This window comes from Zea mays, chromosome 5, assembly GCF_902167145.1.
Source record: "Zea mays cultivar B73 chromosome 5, Zm-B73-REFERENCE-NAM-5.0, whole genome shotgun sequence".
In the NCBI taxonomy this organism is placed as follows: Eukaryota; Viridiplantae; Streptophyta; class Magnoliopsida; order Poales; family Poaceae; genus Zea; species Zea mays.
Window position 1 is genome coordinate 13,507,127 of NC_050100.1, and position 21,089 is coordinate 13,528,215.

Here is a 21,089-nt window from a genome sequence, read left to right on the forward strand (position 1 = left end):
TACTTAGGGCGTCAGCTCTCCCCTGCTAGACACGTAGCACCACGCTACACCCCCATTGTACACATGGATCCTCTCCTTACGCCTATAAAAGGAAGGACCAGGGCCCTCTTAGAGGGGGTTGGCCGCGCGAGGACGAGGACGAGACAGGCGCTCCCTTGGGGCCGCTCGCTTCCCTCACCCGCGTGGACGCTTGTAACCCCCTACTGCAAGCGCACCCGACCTGGGCGCGGGACGAACACGAAGGCCGCGGGATTCCCACCACTCTCACGCCGGACTCCGGCCGCCTCGCTCCTCTCCCCCCTTTGTGCTCGCCCACGCGCTCGACCTATCTGGGCTGGGGCACGCGGCACTCACTCGTCGGCCTGAGGGACCCCCGGTCTCGAAACGCCGACACATAGTGTAGGCGTCCACAATAGAATGGCGCACGGTTCTTCCAAACCCGGACGCGCCCATCCCCGCCCCGACTGTCGCGCCGCGAATCGCGGCCGCCGCATCCTCCGTCCGCACGATAAACCTGGTGGCCTCTTCCTCGCCCTGCCCGCCTGCCTCTTCCCCACCTCGACGCCGCCCCCGCCCCTGCATCCAGCGTGCTCCCCGCCCCTCCCCCGCGCCACCGAGACAACGCCGTCCTCACCGTCGCACGGTTCAGCGACAAGATGAGCGAGCTCGCCGCGCCCACCGACCCACCCTTCCCCCAACATTGCCGCACACCATGGCCAGAGTTCAGTGACCCTCGCCCCCCGAGATTACCGCCATCTCCTACCCGCCATTGTCGCGCTCCACCACCAGGGCCACGACTTCACCGAGGGTCGCCAGGGCCACCTCCTTGACATCAACCCCGTGCTCAATGACTACGACACCACCTTTGCGCCCTTCCACGTCGACTACCCGCCCACGCTCCCCTGCTTCCTCTATTGGGAGTCGCTTGGCGACGCCATCGTGTTGTTGCTCCACCTCCAGAATAGGGACCTATGGCGGTACAGGGCCATGCTCAATGACACCATGTGCGGGGTCAGTCCGAGGATCAAGCCGCCCTGGCCGCTCGAGCACCTGCTCGGCACCGTCGTCCCCACCTGGCATGTCGCCTTCACGCGGGGCAACATCCTCGAGAGCTTCTTCAAGGTGGACTAGAAGCGGGCACTCATGCTCGCCTCCTCACGCCGCACCACGGCTCCGCCTAGGGCGGCCACGGTGCTCGAGCGCCTCCTCATCTGCTGTGAGCTGCAGCATCGATTCGAGGAGGTGCAGCTGTCGTTCCTCGGCGTGCACGGCGCCGAGGACACCGTCTGCAACCCGGCCTGCGTCGAGGAGCTCTGCAGGCACGCCGGGAGCAAGGACAAGACACTTCGCGTCTACCTCGGGATGTAGCACCAGATTGTCGGCGAGCCCGAGGAGAACGTGGAGAAGGTGTTCGACGAAATGATAGACTGGCTCAAGGCACGGGCCATCACCTCCACCGCTACAGCCATGGGCGCGCACCACGACGAGCAGTAGTTTGGGCACGCCTCCTGCATGCGTGCGTGCCTTAGCCAGGCGCCCAGCCTTGCCTTCAACCACGTGTGGTCCATCCATCATCACAAATTCTATCCTAGGTTCCTTCCAGCTACTATGGAGTATTCGAGTACAGATGCAACAATAAACTTGTGCTGTCTGCTGATTAAAGAATTTGTTTTTGCTTCAGTACTATGAGATCTCGTCTGATGGTCCCGATCCACCATCTGCAACCGCTCCAGATGCCTCCATGCCTGCGGATGATGAATCTTGCAGCTTTCATTCATTAATTAATGAACCAAAGATATTATTTCTGCCAACAGGTGTACAGTACAAAAGTGTTTGGGAGTTGCCAGTTGGGACTTGGGAGAGTAAAATCACAATGTGCCTTCTTTTATCTCTACCAAAATTCCCATGTTCATAATGTCAAAGAAAGATATCAATCTTAATGGATCGCATCCAACTTTGCTATATGCATGGTTATGGACGATTCAACATAAGCATAACACCTTCATTCAGTGTTGGTGGTGTTGTGCTATGCAAAACACAGGCTTCGTTGTTTGTATAGTAAACATTCGGGGTGGTGGAGAGTAGGTGGAGGAGTGGCACAAAGCTGGAGCACTTGCAATGAAACAAAATTGTTTTGATGACTTTGCTTCATGTGCTGAATTCCTCATTTCTAATGGTTACACCAGTTCCAGACGTTTAAGTATTGAATGCACAAGCAATGGTGGTCTTCTGGTTGCTGCTTCTATTAATCAGGTAATATAGTAAACTTTTATTTTACATACAATGTATTGTGACGGTTGCGGTATGATTTGAATTATGATGTGAGTCTTGTGGGTATGCCTGGAGGGCCTGCGGTTTGTCGTTATTTACTTAGTAGATGCAACCATGAGATGTACTACGATTTTAGATACAATCATCATATGTACTGCAACCCTGCGATGCAGGACACTATCAATGGTCAGGTGTTGGTACAAGGTGCCTCTAATGTTGCCAAAATCCAATGCATTGGAAGCACCAAGTCTGCATCCACTACGTTACCTTTCTATGGGGGTCTGCTTACAGTACCTACTATGTGCTTGCCAAATGTTGAAAACAAGTGATGGTAAATAACTTGCCTTTCCTTGCTATACTTATAAAACCTGCTGTGTAGCTGTTAGATATATTAGTTTAAGTTATCATTTTGTTAGCATCCCGCAAATGCCTGTGAACTCATGATTATATCGCTTTAGTAGCCCTTTGTTATGTATAGGGTATTAGGATTAACAGAAAAGGCGCATAACCGGACTCCATATCATGGAGCTATTGTTACCTAGATCTATTGATTTGCTGTGCAATTTTTTAGTGAATTTACACCTTATTGTGAATGGTGAAGATCAGATTTTCTTTTGTTCCATCTTGTCTATTTATAGGTAGAGTTGCACTGGTCTATTCTTCAGTTAGATGTCTTCTACTATTAACCTTTATAATCTGGCTATAATTAATATATTTCTTTTTACCATTACACTATCATTTACACTCAGTTCGGTAATTGTTTGAAACTGACGAAACTAGCCAAATAACCCAACACATTTTTTCCCTTTTTTCTTGCCCATGTTCAGGGTGGCTAAGTGGGTATTGTGATATTGTTCTCTGTCTTCTTTTTTGTATAGCAGGTTGTCTCTCTCAAAGGATTTCGGCAGTTCAATACTTTCTATGGTCTTCAATTGAATAACTATCATAAATAGGGTATTACAACAGTAACATGTTTTTCTTAAATTTTAGTTGTTAGTTTGTTGTGATAAATTGAGAAATGGTAACCAACATTGAACAATCAAGGGATTCCATCACCCACTTGTATTGGGGCTTATAGATTCAGCATTTGTGGTTGCCAGTTTCGTTATATTTCATCTTGCTACATATGCTTCCTGCTAAAATACTAATACTCTTTTTTAGGCATCCTGCCTACTACATGCAAACCATATTATGCGTGAATTATATTCTAGCACATAGGAAATTAGGACGCTACATTTTGTTTGCTAAAATAAAGAGATGGGACATCTACACAAGGATCCTGATTCAAGGTCTCCTGGTACTACTGAAGAGCAGTGACCACGACATAGATAAGTATACACCTGGTATCCACTCCGCTCTCTATAAACAATACCATTGTAATATATCATTTAGATTGCTCATGCTCTACATTTGTATACTGAGATCTTCTACTACTATAACTGTTTGGCTAATTTTCTTGACATTTGTATAATGAGATCTTCTACCACTATAGTTGTTCAACTAATTTTATCATCTTATATATATCTCTACTATATTAAACCACCAATTTCAATGGTCATTCTGCATCAATAAATTTAAAAAACCCCTTGCATTTCTTCGAAAACAACCTGCACTCCTACGAGTATATACGGTCTCTGTTCATAACCGTAGCAACGTACTGGCACATAACTATAATAGATAGTAGAGAAAAGATATATCTATCTCTTACCTAAAAGGGACTATTGTAGACCATGGGTGCTACTGTGCCACCCCTCGGCATCTGGCGCACCCGCTGTCCCTCTCTCGCCTCCCCCTCTGCGCACGCGCCTACCAGCTTCCCGTCAACCATGGGTATCTATAGGGAAGCATATAATAGTGATATTTATCGTTTTGTATATATGTTTTATACTAATTTTTAACTGTCGTAGCAACGCACGGGCACATACCTAGTATGTATATATATATAGTATTAGGAGCCCTGGGCTTCCATCAATGCAGGGAGCCCCTGCCAGTCTAGTTGTGCCGGGCGCGGGTCGACGTGGCAGGTGGTCCGAGTACCGCGCACATGCACCGATTGAAGGTGGGCCGTACGTGCGCACCCTCTATTACCATTTATGCATCCGTTTCATTCAAATTACGTATGCATAAACACGTAACTGACACGGTGAGTGCGTATGCTCCGCGCGGGTTTTCCGGCGTCGTGGTCACGACCCGCGTTGGAGTTGGCCGCGTTTATACTTGCATATTATGACTCCAACCGTTTCATAAATTGACACGTCGATGCGGCTTGGTCGGTGTGGTGTAGTATTTGGGATTTATGATTGTATACTTCGATGTTAACAACTACATATCATTTTGGGATTTTTTATATTACGTACCTTGGCGTGGGTCTTGATTAATTATTTTTTGTAAACTGTTTACGATACTTTGCACAGCTATTTATGCTTATTATGATCACGCAGTTACCAAACCTTCACCCTGACTGTGCGCTGACTAGTGGACCCACAGTCCCTCGCCGCTCCCCCGCGGGCCGACCGAGCTAATATGGTCAACGAGCCACACACAACAGACACCTTTCAATTAATTTAGCTCGGGTCCACCCAAACCCTAAAAAAATCAGTTCCTCCCCGTCGCCGTCATTCGCTCCTGCGATCGCCATCGACGACCGCCCCCACCTCTTCCACCGCCGTAATCTCCGCTGTTCATCGATTCACCGCCGTCGTTCTCCTTCCCTGGTTCGTTTCCCCTCTCAGTTTTTCGAGTTCCCCCCATTCTTTTACATAGTTCAGCCGCTAATGTCCATCAGGTTCGCCCCGCCCCTTCTACATCCCTTCAATTGATTCGAAATTAATTGAATCGCCTCATTATATGTAGTATCCGATAATGCCTTCCAATTTTTTCAATTGCATATTTGTTACATTCTGTTCATTTTTATATAGGTACTGAGTGTTGTTTATAAACACAATATATTTTTTTACAATAGCAATCAATAGATTAGTGATGTTATTGTACTGTGTTATTATTGTTGTTTCTGATAGTTATACTACATATACTGTTATGAATTATATTGCATAATTTATTTATGCACACTATGTACTGTTTTATTTAAATGTGAGTTTTCACATATCTGTTGTTATGCATTCCTTCTTCTCATTTACGTTGTCTACATCTGTTGTTATGCACAATACACACACTATACATACCCCAACAGTTTCATAATGTTATATTTGTTCAATTATTATGTATGGTATAGTATTATTTCCTGATGTTCTTTTTCATTTACTTAGTTTGTTCTACCCCAAAAAATGAAGTCAGTTGATCGTCCTCCCGCTAATCCCAAACGCATAACCATTGAGTCAAGCCAAGAGTTCTTTAGTGTTGAGATACCACGGCCGGCCTCTATTGGAGTTCCTCCAAACACAAAGCATTCTGATCAGTGTCCTGCACCTGTCGAGAAACCATCTGTTATTTATGAAGCCAATGAACAAACTGGATCTGGCAATGACGACGATGACTTCATGACACCTACAAAGAAGCGTAATGCTGCTGGAAGTCATATGAATATCTTACGGAAGACATGTACAAAGAGGCCGAAAGTAGTAGAAACTCCACGGCAGGTTATATGTTATACTTATGATTTCATATATATTAAATACTAATTAGTATTCAATAATTATGACCCGATACAACATATTAGATATTATTTAGTAGTATACAGTAAGGATGAATCTAGTCGAATTTTTACGTTAGGTTCCAAGTTCTGAATTGCATTTACAATATCATATTTATTTTACAACACTTAGACACTTTTTTATTGTCTACAGATAATGCAGTTTAGTTTATTTAACTAGGTATTATGTTATTTTAGTTGCATCCCTTACATTATGAGTGCTAATTTTATAGCTCATGCCACATTTATTTCATTGTTTTCATAACATTTAACATACATTATTTCAGAAACTCAATGTTAGATGCAACCCTCAGGATGTGATTATAACTATTAAGATATTGAATGAGAGGCAACGACAAGCCGTTGCTAGAAAAGGATTTTCCAATATTCTTGACATGACACTTGATGCACTGGGTAGCCGTTCTCATCTTCGTTGGTTGATGGATAAGTTGGACCACAAGGATATGACTATTCGCCCTGGAGTTGGCAAGGAACTAAAGATTACGAAAGAAACTGTCCACCTTATACTAGGCCTTCCGAATGCTGGCGGTGGTAAGCCACTAGGAATCGATGAAGCAGTGGCGGGCAATAACTTGAGGGCTGAACTTGGATTGTCCAAGGATGAGTTTGTTGTTGCATCTCTTCAGGACCGATTGAGAAAAGGAAATGATGATGACCTCTCTATCAGATGCTTCTTTTTGATATTGTTCAATAGATTGTTGTTCCCCACTTCCAGCTGGGGCATATCTAACCATGAAGTGTTATTGACGGAAGAAATGGACCGTTTCCATGAAATAGACTGGTGCCACTTAATTTTTAACGACCTATGTGAAGCTGCACAAAAGTGGTATACAAGAAGCACTTCTAATGTGTCCACGACGATATATGGATGCTCAGTTGTCATACTAGTAAGTAAATAACATTGGACTGTTCATTTTTTTCATATCGAATTGAATCTATTTTACTTGCTCAATTACCATCCATGATAGTATAAATTAGTTATTGTTTTTTTGTAGTTGTATTATTTGGACCACTTGCATGATGCTGCAGCCCCCCCCAATAAACGTGGCACACCCCGCATAAAATTCTTTGATAAAAACATTATCCAAGCTCTGACAAAAGCTGATAAGAGGAAGCCACGCCAAAGCGGTGAACCTTTTGGCCATTGTGAGGTATGTCATCTGTACATAAAACAATAGGAATGCATTACCCTGCATAAATATGCATTTGCTGTTATTAGGTGAATGTTTATGCATGTAGTATCTCTATTAGTTTTCGTACCATTCTGAATAAACTCGTAATAGACACCATATACTTCATTTTTCAGTGGGTAACACACTTTATTTATGGTTATCTTTCATGTATTTAATTATATTACAAATGTTTTTTTCAGTTCCGAAGCTTTTCTGAAACTTGCTATTCTGCTGTCCCTAGTGTGCAGTTTCAATCAGAGGTCAGTTTATGGCAAAACATACATCCCATATGTGTCCATAAATACCATATGTACATTACAGGTGTTTTATGTAATATTATATCCTTATGTTTCTAATAATTAATTATGATGCATTATCATTCATTACATCACAGCATAGGGACAGGACAAACATTTTTGATGTCCCTCGTCCCGATCCTTGTGGTCATCATACTATTCATATCCAGCTCCCATTGATCAAGGATATGCTTTCAAGTAAGATAAAGCAGCTCCAACCACGTGACCGACCAAAATTCATTGAAAAGTTTGTTGAGTATGATTCTGAAGTTGGCAAAGCGTGTTCCATCATAAAAAGTACTCTTACCAAGATGGTTGTGAAGCAGTATGAACTAGCGGACACATTTGCTGAGTTAATTGATGATGTCCTTCGCGCGGAGTCTGGCGACCCAGACAATGTTGCGGAAGCGCCTCAAACAGATAAACCTCCAGATATATCTCAGCATATGTCGTCAGGTTACCTTCCCTCATTGTCATTTATTCAATTCATGTTCTTAACTCTATGCATTTATCAGTTCTTGCTGTTTGAATACTACAACTTTTTAATTACAGAGGAATAGATCCATGAGGGTACCCAGAATACCCAGGACATGACTATGCCATATTCACAACCGAATACGGAGTTGACAGGTACCCAGTTTGAAGAAATACATGAAAAGCAACAACAAATGCGTCGTGCATTTGAGGGCTGCCCTGACGATTTGGAGACGAACATAACCCCAAATGTGGAAAACCAGGTATTTTATGCAGTCTGATTATGGTTACATTACATGTTAATTTCCAATTTTCATCCAAAATATTAGACAAAACCATAATAATGTATACATGATTTCTGTTTTAATGTTGGCAATAATATGCCGAGCGACACAAACATGTCTCATCGACATGTACCAGACTGCAATCCTATGAGCTCATATCCGTCTTCCCACTTGCCGATGTTTGACGCCACACCGCAAAAACATGTATATGTTTCAGCTTTGTTTTATCCATTGTAATCTCAATTATGGATTAAATTTAATTGACACATGATTGAGGCTTAAAACATAGTATCATTGTTTCTTTGGGTCAGGGAGGAGACATTGGTGCATCTCATGACACTCCAACTTACACGGGCCCCCTTTTTGATCAGACACCTAGTGGTCATGTAAGTAATCCAGTTATACATTTATTGCATGCTTGCTTCTCATAACTCATTCATAATTTACTATACTCTCTACCTGCATTGTGTTTCAGGTTGCAGATGGTGAGGAAACACATAGCTTGCACACTACACATGACCACTCTCTGCCACGTTTAACAGAATTGGACTGTGCTCGGTCGCTTCGTGATTTTTTGTGCTCCTCAAAAACTGACCCAAACAGGTTTTTCTTTAACTTTTAAGTCAAAATAACATGTATGTTGTTGCTTACATATATAATGAATAACATATCCTTTTTCATTATTATATAGGAAGATCATAGAATTCGATGAATGTATTGGAAATTGTCTCGATATACAACAATCATTTGCAGATGGGATGTGTCTGGATAATGTGTTCATGCAGTGTTTCATCATGGGGTTTCGCCATGACAAAAACAATAATTGCTCGTCCATCAACAAAGACAGACTTGTACTGGATGTCAATGTTGGTGTATGTACAATTCATTAATACCTACCTGTTTTTGCAATTGTGTACATACAGTTTTATATGACACAGTAATTATGATTATGCAGATTCTCCTCAACTTTGAGGAGCATGAACGATACAGTAAGTCTCCTCAGATTTTTGATCAAACTGTCCTTGATGCTTATCTGGACAAGACCCTGCCCCAACTGGACAATTTTGGTGACTACAAAACGGTATACTTATTTATCTTTGTATCAACGCTCTCCTGTTATGCAATTATATTCATCGCTCAGCTACACACTAATGTTATCATTCTGTTTATATAACTCCTGATATTTGACAGATTATGGTCCCTATTCTTCATATGGGACATTGGACATTGTATGTCATAAATATCCAGTTTCGATGTATTCACATTTTAGATTCAAATCCATATGGTCCGGAGTTGGGTGGTACTTCATGGAAGATGTTTCATTACTCCCAAAAGGACATAGGCACCAGGAAACTACCATGGGCTAGGGTTATAATGAACAGATTGAACAAATCTTTGCAACAAGTCCGGCCCAATTCACGCATCCCAAAATTTGGAAATTTCCCAATTGACATGTCACCTATGTGTCCCACCATGATAGCTGGATCTAATGACTGTGGCTTTTTTGTCATGAGATACATCCAGTACTATGACTATATGGATGGTTCTATCAAGCAATTTATACAACGAGTGAGTCATTTTATGATTATGCAGTTTGTATTTATACATTCAACATTTCAGATATAACTTATTCTCCTCGCGATAATGTGTATTATGCAGGAAAACTCTGGTGACCTACGATCTCTGGCTCTATATTACCTCACCTTCCATAGCAAGAACAAGTGCCTCCCGTTGCCTCCAGATATTCAAAGATTCAAGTTTGGACGCTAGCTGTGTCGCTGGATCAACATTTTGTGAATCGCAACTGTTTGATATGGAACAAACATTTTGTGGCTTCCTTGTTACGGAACAAGATGTTGTGAAGCCAAACCTCCTTGTTGCATGTCTATGTAACCGTATTGAAACTTTCTATGTTTTTCACCCAAGCTATCAAGACACTCATGTCTAATGCAGTTTTTAGATAAAAATTTGGCCTATGTGTATTAAACAAGTTATGAAACATCTTCAGTTCAAACTTCGACTGTTTGCTCATATTTCTATCAGTGATGTACTCACTAGTTATTGTTATTCTCTGATTTCTTCACAAATCTATTATTTACCAGTATGTGTCACAAATTCTTATGTCTAATAAGAATTACGCTGTTTTGTTAGTTCATTTACGCAAATTTGTACCCAGTTTACAATAATTTTAATTACAGACGAATTACGTTGTTTTGTTAGCTCAATTACGCAAATCTGTACAGCCTTATTCTTTTGTCAATAACTACTGGTATCAGATTTGTCTACTCGCACACATGTGTAATAAAAATTATGTTACTACATTAAATCACAATTTATTGTGTCGTTTGTTTTCTTCACAAAGACATTTTTAGCCAGTTTTTGCCACCAAATTTTGTATAGCGTCGAATTACGCTGTTTTCATAACACATTTACGCATATTTCTTATACAGTTTACACAACATTTCAATACATGCAGTAAATCATTATTACTTATACTTTGTGAATATCGACTGGTTCCAGCATTTATAAATTCACCCATAGTTGTAATAACAAGTATGGCACTACATTACATTTGTCATAAAATATGAAATCATCTACTCCCCACTAGATGAATCATTGTCTGTGACACCTCCTTGATGTTTTTTTGAAGTGCATGCCTCATTCCAGTTTGGAGCACTAGATGAACCCTTGTTCCTAGAACCTATGGGCCGCCCTCTCTTTCGACCAGTAAGGCTGGCCAACCGAAGCCTATTCTCCTCCACAGATAGACAAGTGCGACTATTGTGACCATCAGCAATTCCACACCTTTGACACTTTCTGTTCTTTTTTTTGTCTCCTTTTGCCCCCAACTTAATAACTCTTTTTTCGGTATCACTGATTGTTCTGCCCTTTGGCTTCGCGTTATCCGGTCTTCTCAAGCTTACTCCACTCACATTAAAATCTAGCTTCTACAATTAAGAAAAAAATATGATATTTTTAAATATTAGTACTTAAATCCAATTATTTGTATGTAATTTTAAATAATATCCATGCACATGCGTTTTTAATAGCACCATTACCTTTTTAATCGTCAAATCTGTACCACTCACATCAATCAGTGGTGTGCTAGTGGTCAATTGTCCATAATCGTGCTGCACACATATACCATTCTTAATCATTCATAATCAGCAACAAGGTCCAATCGTTACTATTTTGTATTACAACAACTTTTTCCTCTTTTATAATCATGTATTACCTGTTCCAATATTTGTTGTGGCATAACACATTGGGTATCGCTCACACCACCTTCTTGTAAAGTAGGCACCAATTGAATTACCTGTCAAATAATACGATTGACAGTAAATAGGTGTGTTTATGACAAACAGTACACACCATTATGCATAGTAAACATCATATAACATATTACACATACACCAGCCTGCGCCATTCTTGTCGTTATATTATCTTCCATCATGTCTCTTACATCATTCCTGTCGCCCTGTATCAGGCAAGTTTCTCATACTTTCCATTCACCAAAACTTATAACTCAGTATATCAATTAAAATACACGGCTATTACAATTAATATATTAAATACCTGTATTCCTTCGCCATCACTAGTACTATCATCACCTTCAATATCTGGCTCCAACCGTGAAAGTAGCAAAAGCAGTTCATCCATCATCTCCAGGGCTCTATCATATCCAGCCTTTGAAAGACTTGCATGATGTACTACTTTCATTGACTTTTTAAGCAACATCTTCTGCCTATATGATTTAGTCTCACCGTCTTTACCCTTCAAATTCTTATCATCCCTTGAAAAAGTCACATCTTGTATAGCAGAGTAGGTGTATCTCTGAAGGATGTATTCCGAAGGTATTCGATCAATTTGAAGATGCATAAATGTTCGTAAAAGATGCACACAAAGCAGACCTACAACAAAGCATGTAAAAAATGTCTTCGTTTATGTTCACTCATTATAATTAAACATTTTTATTCAACAATTACGCAATATGACATACCTGTATGCTCCCAATGCTTGCATTCACATTCATACTTTCCAGCATCTACATCAGCCATTACTTTGAATTGGTGTTGCCCCCACACAATCTTATTTGACCTTGAAGTATGCTGAACCACCCATTCATTCACACCACCATCTGGATCATGTGATATCTTGTATGCAGTAGCATATTTCAAAGACTCGTGAAACTTATTCATTACAGCCCTTGTGTATGTCCTCGCTACACGTATCTCAAACATATACAATGTATTTGTTTCCTTTTGGCCCTACAGTAGACAAAATTATACGTTATAATACGATACGTTAAATATTATGATATAATAATATTCTATGTACTCACCATGCATCCTAGTGCCTCTTTTGCCTCTTTCATCTTCCTACTGTGTAGAAGCTTCAACATTTGCTTGGCGAATTGATGTAGTGGCGTGTTTGCATCGACATGAGCACTTTTGACGAGTTTGTTCGTGCTCTCGCTACGCTGTGTAGAGACCATCAACCCACAATAATCATGTTTAAAAAAAGCTGGTATCCAATCTTTACGAATTTCATACATTCTGGAAAGACTGATGTTATCATGTAGATGGAAATCATCAATCAGCATTGCCCAGGCAGTCTCAAACTCAGTTACAGTTAAAGGATGATGTATTATAGATTGGAACCTTGTTTTGAAATCCTCTTCCTCAAATCTAGCGTACAACTCGTTTAAATACGGCATATACCTGTTCTGAACATGCCACAAACACAAACGATGGATTGTGTTTGGAAATACCCTGCCTAGTGCAACTGGCATTGCTGGATCTTGATCTGAAATCATATATTTTCACAACATTATGCAACACATTACCAACTATAATTACATTCAATACAATCATAGTAGAACGTAATAATTGTTAAGCTTATTAATCATACCTGTAAGCATTACTCGTGGTCCTTCATCTCCCATGCATGTTTTGAATGCATTGAAAACCCACTCGAATGTGTCTACAGTTTCGTCACCCAACAATGTGAAACCAAATACGGTGCACTGCAGATGGTGGTTACAACCAACAAACATTCCCAGGGGTTTGTCGTATAGATTTGTCTTATGAGTTGTATCAAAGGTAACTGCATCTCCAAAGTCAATGTAATCTGCTTGCTGGCTAGCATGGGACCAAAAAATGCTCAAAATCTTTCCTTCTTGGTCTAGTTGGAAGTCAGAGAAAAACTGTGGGTTATCTTTTTTACACAATGCAAAAAAAGATAGGAGCTTAGACACATCATTGGCATTTCTTTCTCTTTGTTGCGCTTTCTTCCTGTGAACATTAAACAATATGCCATAGTCAATACGTACACAACGTCATTATGTCATTATATCAGTGTAAATAACAAAATGACTTACAGGTTGATCATGTCTTGTGTAGTTAACGGTACATTCTCTGGTCCACCATGCATTTCTGAAACAAAATCCATAATACAGTGTTGCGGAATCCTGCTTTCTTGCATCGCACTAAGGAACTCCATGTATTCTGGATCATGTGTCTTGTTGCACTGTAACTGATTCTTTTCTGTATCCTTTCTGAAGAACTCATGATTATGTTCCAAATGAATAAGATCAATCCGCACTGAAATGATATTCTCTTTGGCATCGTCATAGATTTTTTTAAGTTTCATTCCAGCTCTGCATTGTGTTCGCTTGGAAATTGTATTTCGCACTTTTGGAGTACCATTTCCTCTTTCGGCACGCTTGCCTTCCATTGAACAATTCAACCACTTGCAATTTTTTCTCTCCCTATATCTCTTCAATGGAAATCCAACTTCATATGCATACCGGCTATAGAATTTGTACGCCTCGTCCACATTACTAAATGTCATACCCACCTTCGGTACCAATCGTTGATCTATACTATCATCCTATTCAATTAATGGAGTCGTCATGCAGTGCACATATATAAAAAATAAGCTTCTAGCATGGCGAATTTCTAGGACTTCATAAATTGCACGGACTGTATAACTAATACATGTGTATTCGGTGAAATCATAACTTGCACGGAAATTGTATAACAAATACATGGGTATTCCTTTGAACTTACATGGCTTTGGAGAATGTGTGGTGTGTCCTGCTCATGTTCGCCAATTGTCCGCATGGGTATCCGCTGACTTGTTCCCAGCAAACTTGGATGAACTGTGTTGCCGTCTTCAAGGATTCCTGGCGCCGGTAACGCAGCCGGTGGAGTTACAGCATTCCGGCCATCGGTCGTACAGGGTGTCGTCATCGTCGTATCTTCTCCACACTGCTCCGATCCCCTGGCCGTCTCCATTGTGTATGCCCTAACTCTTCGAGAGCTCTGAACAAAAGCTGCGGCGGCTGTGTGTAGCCCGTTTTTTTTTCAACTCCTATACTCGCCTAAACCGTCCTGGCCTATATTCATGGCATGATCCAATATCCTGCGCAATTTGCTGCGCAGTTTGCATGTCGCGAGATTTACGTGAACTATTCGTTACGATTACATGACCATTGTGTTACATTACCATAAACATGCATCACCCCATCGTGCGACCGCCCCACGTTCCCGAACGACGCGCGCGTCACCCCACTACCCGATCTAACCACTCACGTCGTGTCAGATGCGAATTTACGCAACCAATAACGGCAAAATACGCAAGCATAACGCGCGTCCCACGTCTCCACACCCGACCCCCGGCCCCACGTTACCATTTATGCATCTTTTTCATTCAAATTCCGTATGCATAAACGCCCACCTTGAATCGGTGCATGCGCGAGTAGTCCCACCACCTGCCACGTCGACCCGCGCCGAATTTACGCAGCCAATAACGGCAAAATACGCAAGCATAACGCGCGACCCACGTCTCCCCACCCGAGCCCCGGCCCCACGTTACCATTTATGCATCTTTTTCATTCAAATTCCGTATGCATAAACGCCCCACCTTGAATCGGTACATGCGCACGGTAGTCCCACCACCTGCCATGTCGACCCGCGCCCCGCACACCTAGCCAGGCCGGGGGCCGGGGCTCTCTCTAGTAATGGAAGCCCTGTGCTTCCATTACCTCGTCCCTATATATATATATATATATATATATATATATATATATATATATATATATATATATATATATATATATATATAACGGGAGTCCTGGGCTTCCAATAGTTAAAGGAAGCCCAGGCCGACGACCCCTGCAAACTGGTTCAACCCAGCGCGCCCAACCAGGCTGTCGGGTGCGCCACCTGCCCCACGTCTGTTAGCGCAAAAAAAAGAAATGCATGCATGAGTCAAACACGATCCAATGCATGCACATAAATTTAGGAAAGATATGTGCGGCGGTTTCTATTTTTAAATCATTTATTTCCTCCATAAATTTAGGATCGCTGCAACAGCCATGCAGCTAGACGCGTAAGGACCATTTTATGATATATACTGAGACTAAATATGCTACACTGTGTAAATAATTATGCAATTCGATATACTGCGTAAAAATCTGTTACCAGCTGCATGCACACGAATTTATGATGAAAATAATGTGCAATGAAAGGAAATGAATTACACGCATAGAAACAAAAAATCGTATTTAATGTTTTATTTCCTTCATAAATATAAGATACCTCCAACAGTCATGCAGCTAAACACATTAAATCTAGTTTATGCTATATACTGATACAAATTATACTACATGGTGTAGGTATTTATGCAATTCGTTACACTGCGTAAAAAATCTGGCATGTTGTTCACTTGTGGACGCATCTCCGGGTTGGAGCGTAATAACCTTAAGTTTTGAGCATAAAATCCCTCGATTATAAGCATATATACCGAGCTAATGTGAGAGATTGATAGCTCTAGTAGGTTGTTATTACGATCTTATTTTTATGTCAGATCCGAAAAACATGGCAGCCGCATGCATGCGGTTATACATATCCAAAAATTATGGCAAAATGCATGCATGAGTCAAACACGTTCCCTTGCATGCGCGTAAATTTAGGAAAGATATGTGTGACGGTTTTTATTTTAAATGTTTTATTTCCTCCATAAATTTAGGATCGTTGCAACAGCAATGCAGCTAGACTCGTAATTATGATTTTATGATATATAGTGATACTAAATATGCTACACAATGTAGGTATTTATGCAATTCCTTACACTGCGTAAAATATCTGGCATGTTGTTCACTGGTGGACGCATATCCGGGTGAAGCGTAAAAACCTTAAGTTTTGAGCATAAAATCCCTCAATTATAAGCGTAAATACCGAGTCAATGAGAGGTTGATAGCTCTGGTAAGTTGTTATTACGATCCTATTTTTATGACAGGTCCGAAAAACATGGCAGCCGCATGCATGCGGTTTCTATTTTTATACAGATCCAAAAATTATGGCAAAATCGTGGGAGTTTCCATTGCATGCGTAAATTACGAACAACATAAATTAAAGAATTGCCTTTCTAATGTGCATGCAGTAAACTGATATACGAACTCCGTGTTCAAGCATAAAATCGTACAGTTTTTAGCGTAAATAGTACATGTGGTAGGCATAAAACACAATAATCGAAAAAGAAAACTGCGCCGGATCGGAGGATGTCACGCGTGATCATCGCTGCGCATCTCGCGCCTTCCGTGATGTCGCTCGCTCGAACATCGCGCCTCATGTGTCGCCGTCGCTACTCGCACGTCGACGGGCGTCGCTTGCTCGCCGGCCTTGGAAGTGTCGCCTCCTCGGGGCTTCGGGGACGCCGCCGCTTGCCCGCACAAGGGCCCCGCTGCGGATCGAGGAACCTCCGCCACCACGCGTCGAGGTAATGGAGTTGCGGCCACCGGCCTGGGAACCGCCGCCACCGCACAAGGGCGCTGCCGCTGCTCGCCATCTGGATCGGGGGCCGCCACCACCGGCCTGGGAACCACCGCCACCGCATGTCGAGGTCGGGGAGCCGCGGCCACCGCAGCCACTGGCCGGGGTCCACCGCCGCGCGCGCTATCGGGCAACCGCCGTCGCTAATGAATCGAGATGGGGCGTGAAAAACTGATCGTAGCACTATGGATTTTCTTTTATAGACATCTGGACCTGGTCCGGCTCGACCGGATTGCACTGTCTGGCCTGGGCTTCCTTTAGTTATTGGAAGCCCAGGGCTCCTAATATACAATATATATATATATATATAGGGAAGAGGTAATGGAAGCCCTGGGCTTCCGTTAGTGGGCGAAGCCCCAGCCAGGGAGACCGAACGGGTCGCGTTAGGCCCACTGGACGCCAGCCTGCGCCATTTATGCAAAGGATAACCACGTATCCCGCTTTACACGCGACATGCAATTACGCAAGCATAAATTTGTGTACAAATGTGCATAACTCATGCATAAATGGAATCTTTGCATGCCAGGAATCGCGCGCACGAATATCTGCATGTGCTAGACGCTTACGACTGCATAACGTTGTGATACAAGATAGCGTAAACCATGCAAACGTTCACGGCAGGTTTTGGGATAAGGCAAGACGTGATTTTCGTGCGCGAAAATAAAGGCGCAGTTACGGCAGGAAACTAATACAACTTTACAGCCGCGTCCACGTTCGCTCGTCCATCTGAATTATTGGCGGCGGTTAGCGGCGGCGGAAGTGAGAGGTCCGGCCGGCGAAGAATATGTCGACCACCGGCGCTGGCGATGACATCCTGCCTGTACCCTCTGTGCATAAGCCAGCAGGTACGTCAGTTTCAATGGACATGCAACCTGTTTTGTCTGCAATCGCCCCATACACAGAGGGTGTATCTGTTACTCCTCCGGCTGCATTGAGGGCACCTGGACATATCGAAGAGCACACAAAAACAGCAGACGTGGTCGGCGCAGAGAATCACATCCCCATGAGACATATTGGGCCACATGAACAGGACACACCTCATATTCTTCAAAGCCACGTAAGTTCTCCCGTATTACGTTAAATTTAGTCGCTATTGAATCGTAAATGTTAAATTTCTGTGCGCAGCCGGACAATATTGATATAAGATTGATACCTAAAGTCGGTATGACATTTAGTAACGTGGATGAGGCGTATAATTTTTATAGTCAATATGCGTACGAGGTAGGATTTCCGTTGAAGAAATATAGGGAGCGGAAGAATTGTAAATGGTTGAACTGTTCAATGGAAGGAAAGAATGCTGAAAGGGTACCTGGAAATCTAAGGATACGTAACACATGTTCGAAACGAACACAGTGCAAGGCTGGGATGAAACTTAAAAAATCTACGATGATGCTAAAGAGAATGTTATTTCTGTTCGGATTGATCTGGTAAACTATGAGCATAATCATGAATTTTTGAAGAAAGATACAGAAAAAGGGCAATTGCAATGCAACAAAACACATGATCGTGAATATATGGAGTTCCTTAGTGCGATGCAAGAAAGCAGGATTCCACCACATTGCATTATGGATTTTGTTACAGAAATGCATGGTGGCCCAGAAAACGTTCCAATAACCGTGCAGGACATGAGTAACCTGTAAGTGTATTATGCATTGACAATAATTGTATTTTATATTACATAAACAATCGTAATGTGTTGAGTTAGATATAGTGCATAATCATTACATTTTTTGACAGGAAAAAAGCATGGCAAAGGGAGAGAAATGCAAATGATGTGTCAAAGTTGTTATCTTTTTTTTCATTATGCAAGAAAGATAATCCACAGTTTTTTTCAGACTTTCAACTGGACAAAGAAGGGAAAATTTTAAGCATATTTTGGTCCCATGCTAGCCAGCAAGCCGAGTACATTGATTTTGGTGATGCAGTGACTTTTGATACTACACATAAGACTAATATGTATGATAAGCCATTAGGCATGTTTGTTGGCTCGAACCACCACCTACAATGCACAATATTTGGGTTTGCTTTACTAGGAGACGAGACAGTTGATACATTCGAGTGGGTATTCAATACGTTCAAAACATGCATGGGATGTGACGGACCACGAGTGATGCTGACAGGTATGTTGTTATAAAATGGCTCGTAATTATTATGTATTGTACTATATGATATCATATTGTCTTGCATGATGTTATGTAAATTTATATATTTCAGATCAAGACCCTGCCATGCCAATTGCACTTGGCAGAGTATTCCCAAACACAATACATCGATTGTGTTTGTGGCATGTGCAAAACAGGTATATGCCTCACTTGAATGAATTATATGCAAGATTTGAGGACATGGATTTCAAAACAAGGTTCCAATCTATAATACATCATCCATTGAATGAAATGGAGTTCGAGGCTGCCTGGCAAATGATGCTTGATGATTTCCACCTACACGAGAACAACACCCTTGCCAGATTATATGAAATACGCAAAGATTGGGTACCTGCATTTTTTAAAGGAGATTATTGTGGTCTTATGGTCTCTACACAACGAAGCGAGAGCATGAACAAGTTGGTGAAGAGTGCCCACGTGGATGCAAACACACCGCTTCATCAATTTGCAAAGCAAATGATGAAGCTCCTGCATAGTAGGAAGATGAAAGAGGCCAAAGAGGCACTAGGATGCATTGTAAGTGAAAAAAATTAATAAACATATGTTTTATGCTATTAGAAACAAAACAGTATTAATACTATATTGTGTAATTTGCAGGGTCAAAAGGATACAACTACATTGTATATGTTTGAAATAAGAGTTGCAAGGGCATACACTAGAGCTGTGATGACAAGGTTTCAGGAGACAGTAAAATATGCAACTGCATACCGAATAGACCGTGATACAGAGGGTGAGGAACATGATTGGGTGGTGAAACATACTACAAGATCAAATAAAATTGTTTGGGGTCAACACCAATTCAAGATAAGGGCTGATGTAGATGCCGGAAAGTATTCATGTGAGTGCAAGCATTGGGAGCATACATGTATGTTATACTATATAAAATTATAAAATATTACGAATACATAGCTGTTTACGATTAATATATGACATAATGTATGTTTAATCAATTATAGGTCTATTTTGTGTTCATCTTGTACGCGCTTTCATGCATCTACAAATTGAAAGGATCCCAAGTGAGTATATTTTGCAACGATACACATACTCCGCGCATCAAGATGTGGCTTTTTCAAGAGACGATAGAAATTTGAAAGGAAAAGATGGAGAAACTAGATCATATAGACAGAAGATGTTGCTTAAAAAAGCAATGAAAGTAGTACACCATGCGAGTATGTCTAAAGCTGGGAATGATAAAGCCCTAGAGATGATGGACGAATTATTAGGGTTATTGATGCGTGTGGAGCCTGATATAGGTACTGGTGAGAGTTGTGGCACAAGTGTTTGCGATGACATCCAGGTACGCACCTCGTGATGTTATGAATTTTGCATAATTACTTGTCGAATATGATCCATGATTGTAATGATGATATAGGTCGAAGCGTATGAAACAGAAGAAATGGCTATAGACAACTTAGGCAAATTAGATGATGGGAACGAGGTATGGAACAGATCTTTATAATGTATTACATATACAGCACTATAAAATTTGTGTCTTCACTGGAGTTTGTTTTATTTCACAGGAAATTTTAATGGGCTCTAATACAACTGAATGCAATACTAAGGATGATCAATGTAATATGCAGATATTAACATTGGAACATAACACTGATATTCGGCTGGTTGAGAGTAGTTCTATGGATGTGGAAGCTAGAAAGGTGAAAACATTGCTACAATATATGATGACATACGATAATGTAAAATCTGACTTGATATCTTTGTTTTGTAGAAACTGGAATTTCATATGGAAGGTGTAAACTTAACAAGACCAGATAAGGCCAAGCCTAAGGGAAGAACAATCAAAAGTAGTGAGCAACAAGTTTTAAAATTGGGTGCGAAAGGAGCTAAGAAGATGAGCAGGAAATGCCAGAAATGTGGCATAGCTGATGGTCACAACAGCCGTACGTGTTTAACTGTCGAGGATAA

General features: G+C 41.5%; 1 protein-coding gene and 1 pseudogene across 1 annotated transcript; one reads left to right on the top strand and one right to left on the bottom strand.

The window, feature by feature from the left end:
* Positions 1-417: 417 nt before the first annotated feature.
* LOC103628011 (uncharacterized) lies at positions 418-1,494 on the top strand (annotated as a pseudogene).
* Positions 1,495-11,650: 10,156 nt separating this feature from the next.
* On the bottom strand, positions 11,651-13,112 carry LOC109939633 (protein FAR1-RELATED SEQUENCE 5-like). Its single transcript, XM_020537932.1, has 6 exons — positions 13,079-13,112; positions 12,939-12,973; positions 12,510-12,647; positions 12,168-12,435; positions 11,744-12,078; positions 11,651-11,668 (listed from the first exon to the last, which is right to left on the bottom strand). The coding sequence occupies exons 1-6, from the start codon at positions 13,110-13,112 to the stop codon at positions 11,651-11,653; spliced, it is 828 nt and encodes a 275-aa protein (XP_020393521.1).
* Positions 13,113-21,089: the final 7,977 nt, after the last annotated feature.